The sequence below is a fragment of the Pholcus phalangioides genome, unplaced genomic scaffold (genome assembly GCF_987345545.1).
Source record: "Pholcus phalangioides strain wild (caught in Gottingen) unplaced genomic scaffold, Ppha-v1.0 ptg000015l_1, whole genome shotgun sequence".
NCBI lineage: Eukaryota > Metazoa > Arthropoda > Arachnida > Araneae > Pholcidae > Pholcus > Pholcus phalangioides.
The window spans coordinates 62255188-62263907 of record NW_028301608.1 but is presented as its reverse complement, the minus strand read 5'-3'; the positions used below and the strand labels follow the sequence as shown (position 1 = coordinate 62263907).

Here is an 8720-nt window from a genome sequence, read left to right as displayed (position 1 = left end):
CGACCTGTGTAATTTCATAGTGTGAAAAATATTTCCTTGATGCACAGTTTACTGCCATCTAGTTTTCTAGCTATACAAATTAGCAAAATATGTAATACAATAGCTATTTTAGCCACTTTTATTGCATCGGAACATTCCAAACGGAATAAAACAAAAAAGTAAACACAGACCTGCGAATTTATGTTATATACTTTATATGAAAAATACTTCTTTACTGATAGAAAATATCAGCAAATTGATGCTTTCCCCCAAGAATTTAAAAAGCTTATTTTTTCTCTTGTGATCACTTTTGATCTCTCGAACAATGTTCCAGCAATAGTCAGCAAGCATGCATTGCAGGCATCTATCTCCCACCATAACGCTTTCTTATGGTCATTATGTCTTTATGAAACCTTTCACCACGTTCATCAGAAACGTCACTGCAGTTCTCAAGAAAATAATGCAGATGGGAATCTAAGAAATGCACTTTTTAGGGAGGGGGGGGGGGAGAGGTTGCATCCTAAATCCCTGTGATCATTTATCAGCTGTTGAACCAATTCCTCATGTAGTTAGCACTTTTCTTCCCTAAAAAGTTTTGTGTTGCATTCTTGAAACAAACTAATGCACTTTTCTCTTTTTGTGCCAGGCATTGTCCAAAAATCTGTTGTCTTTCCGAAGTTCTCTAATGTGGGGGCTCACAAACATTCCCTCCTTCATTTTTCACAGAAAGACAAGGAAACTTTTTTGAAAATTGCACGAACCCTTTTCCACATGGATTCATAGCTTTGATAAGCTGTTCTATAAAACCTTACTTGATGGGAAGAGGGGGGAGGGGACAGCAGGACATCATCACTGGCTTCCAATTTCTCATTGTGTAAATTTTTTCTCCATCTTTAACGTTGAGGAAAAATATTTTGTAATGGAAATTTCTGTCGCCGTTATCTCACTCATGCAGAAAACATCCAAATATTGGTGTAGCCTTGTTGCATACTACTTTCAAATGTAAACTTTTCATGTGAACTACTTCCAAGTCAGCAGCGTTAGCAAGGTCTGTGGCTATCATTTGATCATTTTTGTCTCACCACGGTCATTTTCTGCACACGAGGGCTAATTAGACCGGGACCTACAATTTATTGCCGATTCCGAACGGCAGGCTTGTTTTTCATACTCATCGAGAGGTTGGTGTGCTAACCCCTCGATGGGGGACTCCGTGCGGTAGCAATTTTTGCTGCGGTCAAGTCGCCGTTTTTTGTTGTACTCCTGTGTCAGGAAAGTTCTCTGACAAGGACGAACTGGGTATCGAACTCGCGACACCTCTAAACATCCTTTGGTACTTTAGGCGAGCATCTTATCGACCGGGCTACCGCGCTCGTCTGTGGCTATCTGGTTAAAAGTGGAATTTCTGTTCCTCTTTTCGCCACTCGACTGACATATCTATCCATTTGAGGTGTGGTGATCCTCCTACAGCCTCCAGAACTCGGCAGACGTATTGCTCAAATGCATAACTCTCCTCGAACCATACAGGAACTCAAAATCGCTACGAAGGACGAATGGAACAAAATCCCTTAAGTTCTCCTCAACAATTTAGGGGACAGAATTCACAACCGATGCCAAATGTGCATCAGTGTACGAGGACTTCATAATGACGAACTCATATCTGTCCTTATTTCCAGCAGAACGAGCACTTTTCGTAGCTGTTTGCAATTGTAAGGAGCATATTTTTTCTTTTCCTATCAATTTTCACCATGAGACCATATCTGTCCTATTTTGCATAATAAAGATACTTCAGGACGTCTATTAAAAATGTGCCAAGTTTCATTTCTTTGAAGGATGTCTATTGTTAGGTATGACGAAGAATGACACTGTTCCTTAGCATTTGTAAAGCAGTGTAGATGCTATATTGTTTCCTTGGCGTAATTTCGAAAGAAAATTCCGATCGTCCGATTCATAAATTCCGAAAGAAAGTTAAAAAGTATGTAATATCTAAAAAACGGGTTAAAAAAAAAATCCGAAATAAAGGTAGCAGCAACTGTGATTGAATCGAGCTAAGCTCAGAAACGTATCATGTTTTGTGTCTTTTATTTGACTGAGTATTTTTTTTACATTGAGAAAGTTTCAGCTCAATATGAATCGTATCTCTCGATCCTCGTCCGTTTAGAATGCCGCTCTCATTTCTTGCCAGTGTCGCATCTTGACTTTCTGTAGTCGCACCAACAGTTCCTTCCCCAGGGCGCCCTGCATTGGCAGGAGTAACATTCGTCGCAGCACCGTCCGGTGTGGTCACAACCTTTACCAGTTGCAGAGCAATCGTCCCTAAAATTATTTTTGGGAGAACAAATAAAAGTAAGGTTCAAGAACTAGTTAAAATGCATCAAAGTTAAGATTTGAAGTCACATGAGAAAATGACAAAGTCCAGTACTGACAAAATTGCCACCATTGGCGTTCGTTTCAGTCTCATTCACATACGTAATGTCCCAAAAACAATTGACACATTTGTTTTCTTCCGGTGTCATAAATTATCTACAATTATACACGTAATCAGATTCCCTGAAGACTTTTCTGGAATTTTAAACGCAGTCAATGTGTGTGTGCTGTGCAGTGACGTATTTACGGGGAGCTCAGCGGGCTAAAGCCCAGGGCGGAAAGATTAGAGGGACAGTAAATTTGTGTGGGGGAATGAGTGGCCAAGAAAACTAGCAGAATGTCAAAAAGGCAGCAAAATTTGTTTTACCAGAATTTGTTATTTGTTATCCGTCTTTTTGCCGAGACGGCAAGGAACTAGGTCAGTGAGTGACTAAAAGAGTGACCTATAGAGTTTGCAATCCTGATTCGGACAGTGGAAGTTGATGCAGTAGAAAAGTAACAACATCACACACCACGATAAAAAAATACCTTGGCTCACCATATTTCTTTCATAAATCATCACGAAAAATAAGGTTGTCAAACGCAAGTGAAGTTGCCAATAACAGCCAAAAAAGTTTTAAAGGGTATGTTAAGTTGCTAACTATCGCTAAAATTGCTAAAAATTTGTCAGTCGCAGAAAATGATGGGTACTGCAAGTCAGACCCATGGAGGATTGTGAGTGTTAAGGTTATTAGAAATTGCCATCCATTGAAATTCCATTCGCCAAAAAAAAGTATCTGCTTGACAAATATGTGGGATGAATAGATTTATATGACTATGATTAATTATGATAGCCATAATTATCATAATATAATTAAAACGTCATAAAAATGAACTTAGTTCTTGATTTCAAAAATTGAACTAAGCCTTGTTAGAAATAGGAGAAAAAAAGGGACATTTTATGAAAAATAGTTAGGATGGCCAAAAATTACGGTAATATCCTGTAAGATATGGATAATACAGTCACTTTATACAAGTTTCTGGGCCGAGAGCGGCGGTTATACCGCACATCTGGCCCGTAGAATGAAAAGGTTGGCACCCCCTGCGTTAGATGATGGACAGCGTGAAAGAAAAAGTAAATACTGCAAATAAAATTAATCGGATAAATCCAGTGAAATGCAAACAATGAGCAGATAGACGCCCGTGAGAAAAAGTGAAGATATGCGCGACTATTTCAGGGTAATATTAGCGAACGAAATTACCGTAAATTCTTGCGTATAATACGTGGTAGCGTAAAATCCATGTATGTTAACTTCATTCACCAATAACTAGATCTTGAGGAATAAAAATAATTTTTGGTCACATTTGTTTTTTGTATAAAATGTAATGAAAATTTTGGATAATGTATGTTTCTTTACTCAATACACCACATTTTGCATTAAAACGTCATCTATACATTAACATTGATGGACCGGTACGCCCCGTGCTTCACATCTCCAAGAGGAGATTTCGAAGTGTTTCCCGAGGAATGAGAGCAAGTCAGTGAAGTCGGAGCCGTGGGCGCTCGAGCACCCATGGTGATATACACTGCTGGCCACCGTAAATGCAACACCCTGAAGGAAGCATGCAAATAATATGAAATTTACAACATGCATTAGCGGAGGTGAGATATGCAAATGATTGGAATTTCAGCGCAGACGCACATCACGCGCGCCTGTGGCGCCACTTGAAAGCGCTATTTAAGGCTTGGAGATTTCGACGATTTGAAGTACGGCAATTGTGTTTTTCTTGTGGTTTTTTCAAAAAAACGATCAATTATGCCTCGTAGAAAACAGCGATCATCTTTTGATCAAGTATCCGAGTTCGACAGAGAAAGGATAGTGGCCTACCGAGATTGTGGATTATCTTTCAGGGAAATCGGTAGTCGTGTTGGACGAAACCAAACAACTGTAATGCGGATATGTGATCGTTGGATGCAGGAGGGTACGACGGACCGACGTGTTCGATCGCATCCACCTCAGTGCACCACTTCACGTGATGACAGGCGTATTGTGCGTATGGCAGTGACGGATCGCTCAGTCACATGACGAACCATAGCACAGCACATTCAGTCTGTACCGCATCATCCAGTGTCTGCGCGTACCATTCGACGCCGTTTACAGCAGAGTGGTCTGTCCGCAAGACGTCCATTGCTTCGTCTACCCTTGACGCAGAACCACAGACGTCTCCGCCGCCAATGGTGCGATGAAAGAAGGATGTGGACGCCACAATGGAATGAAATTGTCTTTACTGACGAGTCACGCTTCTGTCTGCAACACCACGATGGTCGGATTCGAGTCTGGAGACACCGTGGAGAGAGGATGCTGAGCAGCTGCGTTATGCACCGCCACACTGGTCCTGCACCGGGTATTATGGTATGGGGCGGTATTGGATATCACTCTCGCACTCCTCTAGTACGCATTGCCGGTACTTTAAAAAGCCAGCGCTACATCTCCGAGGTGTTGGAGCCAGTTGTCCTTCCTTACCTTCAAGGCTTGCCCACAGCCATATTTCAACAGGATAATGTGCGACCACACGTGGCACGCATTGTCCAAAGGTTCTTCGTCAATCGCCAGATTGAATTACTTCCCTGGCCAGCTCGCTCTCCGGATCTTTCGCCGATAGAAAACATGTGGTCCATGGTTGCTCAACGATTGACCCAGATTACATCCCCAGCTGCCACAACAGATCAACTTTGGCAACGCGTGGAAGCTGCTTGGTCTGCTGTACCCCAAGAACACATCCAAAGTCTCTTTGAATCAATGCCGAGGCGTGTGGCAGCGGTGATCTCCAACAATGGCGGCTACTCTGGCTACTGATTTTGGCAGGAACCACACTTCACAGAAGTCTATAAATTTAATCATTTGATGCTTGGTCAACATGTTATCTACAAAATAAATATTGTTGCGATATCTCTTGTCTTTCTTGGTGTTGCAATTTGGGTGGCCAGCAGTGTATGAGAGAAATAAATAGATATAAGAGAAATAAAATTTTCCTCCGTAAAGATAAAGGTGAGCACCCACAATTTCCGAACATTTCCGACGCTCCTGCCAGACATCCAACAATCCTTTATTAAATTCAGGACTTACATGAATCCCAAAAAGAAAAAAGAGTGAACTGCAAAACTGGTTGCTTTAACGTAAAAAAAATAACACAAGAGCCGTCTATAAATCGTGATAAATTATTAATAATCATGTGCAAATAAATCACGATACATCATTAAGAATAATCAATATGTAAAACAAAATCACTATGTAAAAAATAACACGTGGATGAATCATCACCAATCAATAAGAATTACCAATAAAAAAAGATATTCTCGCAATGTGAGTTGTGCGCCATCTATACAGCATTGAAAAAAATTATTCGATGCAAATTAAAACTTTCTATTTTTTTTAATAATAATGGCTGCATAATCGGCACAAAGACATCCACATGTTTTTAACGCACAACCAGCGGATTTAAGTGAAAGATCAAGGTAAAATCAGGAGGAAAACTTACTCTCTTGCAGTTATTTCGTTTGGATTTTTTTCATAAAACAAAGCTGAAATAGAAAAAAATGAGTTCTTGACTAACGTAATATGCAAATAACCTAATTAATGCTATTATGTACATGAATACAGCCAAATCCCGTTATAACGAACTCCAAGAGACCGGGGAAATCACTTCGTAATAACGAAATTTCGTTGTAAAGGAATTCCAGAGTACATTATTTCGTTTCTACGTAAACTTATTTGAGGGGGATTACAAAAGTTTTCGCTGAAACGAGATTTTCGCTATAACGGTATTTGATAAAAAGGGAATCGACTGTATTTCTCAATTTTATTTTATAAATTAGATTCATTTCTAAAAATATCGATGTAATGGCACATTTATTATCTCACATACCAGGATTAGAGGATACCGAAGCCACCAGAGCTAAAAACAGAAAAATAGCTAACGCTTCCTTCCTCATGATTAGATCTTTGCTGTAATGAGAAAATATGTATCATACGTCAATTAAGAAGCAAAAGAAGAGAAAAAAAAGCAGAATTTGAATTTCTACGTAGTGTTATAAATGCGTTTCGAAATAAGAACTTCAAGGACCCTTACCGTGTATTATAAGTGACTTTTAAGCGATTGAAAATATCATCTGACTTATAAAGAATTATTCTAATGTTTGGCTATAAATTATGACGCTCAAAAATGAGCTCGACGAACCTAACACCATGAATGCATATACAGTATTCATTGCATAATGTGGTCCATTTATTTAGGGAGTAATATATAGCAGGCATTGCATATGTTAACACACGAATATATGGTATAACCGGAAATGAAAAATATTTTGCGAAGTTCAACGTGAAATAATAGAGCTAAAATTTATACGGAATTACCGATTCGAGAAAAAAAAACTGCATCTTTTCTATTCCAATGTAATTACGTTTCTAGTATTTACTTATTGGTTACGTAATTATATGAAGTTCCATTAGCTATTTAACTATGTGAAAATTTTATTAGTTATATAATTACGTGAAAATTTCATTAGCTGTGTATTTACGTGAAATTTTATTAGCTGTGTAGTTTTGCAAAATTTTATTAGCCATACAATTACGTGAAATTTTATAAGGAATGCAATTATGTAAAAATTTTATTAGCAGTGTAATTGTATGTAAATTTTATTATAGTTGTACTTATGTGAAATTTTTATTCGCTATGTGATTATGCGAAATTTCATCAGCTCTATGTAGTTAGGGGGAAATTTTATTAGCCGCATGAAATTAAGTGAAATTTTATTACGTAGTTATGTAGTTATGTGGAAACCTCATTAGTTGTGTAATTATGTGAAATTTTATTAGCTATGTAGTTATGTGAAATTTTATTAACTATGTAGTTATGTGAAATTTTATTAGCTATGCAGTTATGTGAAATTTTATTGAATATACAAGTGTTTTCAGTTTCACAAAATTACATAATTTACTGGATTCAATGGATTATACCAAATCTGTTAATCTAATTTATTTTGTTGAGTTATATTTAGCATTTCTTACATTAAATTTTCAGTATATATGGTATTTTAAACCAGCGGTCTTCAAGCTTTTCAACAACTGCGGACCGGTGAAAGTGGTTCACCAATTTCACGGAAAGGCGAAAACGAGAGAATTCATTCGCGGTCACCACAAAAAATGAACAAATGGAAGAAATAATTTGTGAGAGCACCAAAATAAACCCAAATAATTTTTAAAAATAATTTACGAGAGGAAAATAATAAACGAGAGAAATAAATCGCAGACCTGCTAACGGGCAGAGACAGAAATAAAAACCAACGTAGAGACAGTGTAATATTTATAAAATGTAAAATTATTTAGCGGATTTTTTATGAACTGGAGAAATGATTCACGAACAGCTGACGGAGAACATTGTTCCAAACGAATAGGTGCATATTTCTTATTTTCTATGCGTTTTTTAGACAAAATATTTGAGCTTATATTGTTGAAGGATATAATACTTTTGAAATGATAATTTTTAACGATGCGAAGGAAAACGAATGTTTTTACTCACTTTGGAATTCACCAGCCTTGGATGGAGCAACTCCTGCACGCGGAGCTGTACTTATTGAGATGATAGGTATTTATATTGATGTGAATAGTCAGATAATAAGATTCTTATGTACATTCATAAAACAGAGACAATACCCTACGTTTTAGGTGAGGTAATATTGGCAGGACATCTGGCATTGACACAATGCAACACCAAGAATGGAAAGATATAATGCAACCATATGCAATCCCATACATATTTATTTCACTCAATAACTCACAACATATGCTACAATAAACGTGACACCCGTGTCTAAGATTCTGGACATGTCTATAGTGAATATGGTATCAAAACAATAGAATAAGTGCAGTTACCTATCGTTATTACGCGCATTGGGATATTCCACGATGTTATTAGAACCGCTGCTAAAAATATTATTAACCACTTCACATACATGCTTTTGACAACAAATTTGGATGGTCTCTATTTGACGATTCGGCGATAAATTTCGTAGTCTCGTCCTAACTTGACCGCACGTTAGAAAAAGGAAGAAGAGAGAAAAGAAAAAAGTATAATAGATAAGGTAGTGAGAGAGATTTTTTTTAGACTCTCTTTCCACCCTCACCCTACGTGTTCACTTTCGCCATTTGTAAGTCATACCCTTAATCATTAGCTATAAATGCTGAAAATGTCAAAGTCTGATATCTCCATTAATGTTACATTTAAAAATTTGAAATGTTTTTTGGAAATGACTTCTCAGACCCGCATTTACATTTCACTAATTGGAAATTATAGCACACGGGGTTTACATAAAAAGTTAATTTTCTTACTTTTTCATG

The 8720-nt window shown here is 37.5% G+C and overlaps 1 protein-coding gene across 1 annotated transcript; it reads right to left on the bottom strand.

Moving 5' to 3' along the window:
* Positions 1 to 2039: 2039 nt before the first annotated feature.
* On the bottom strand, positions 2040 to 8011 carry LOC149076423 (omega-plectoxin-Pt1a-like). Its single transcript, XM_089245547.1, has 4 exons — positions 7903 to 8011; positions 6250 to 6329; positions 5863 to 5905; positions 2040 to 2292 (listed from the first exon to the last, which is right to left on the bottom strand). The coding sequence occupies exons 2-4, from the start codon at positions 6314 to 6316 to the stop codon at positions 2148 to 2150; spliced, it is 255 nt and encodes an 84-aa protein (XP_089101673.1). The 5' UTR covers positions 6317 to 6329; positions 7903 to 8011; the 3' UTR covers positions 2040 to 2147.
* Between the last annotated feature and the right edge of the window lie 709 nt (positions 8012 to 8720).

Coding starts and splice junctions, on each gene's coding strand:
- LOC149076423 (XM_089245547.1), bottom strand. CDS start 6,316: ATGAGGAAGGAAGCGTTAGCTATTTTTCTGTTTTTAGCTCTGGTGGCT. Junction 5,906..6,249: donor TTCGGTATCCTCTAATCCTG/GTATGTGAGATA, acceptor TTTCTATTTCAG/CTTTGTTTTATGAAAAAAAT. Junction 2,293..5,862: donor AACGAAATAACTGCAAGAGA/GTAAGTTTTCCT, acceptor AAATAATTTTAG/GGACGATTGCTCTGCAACTG.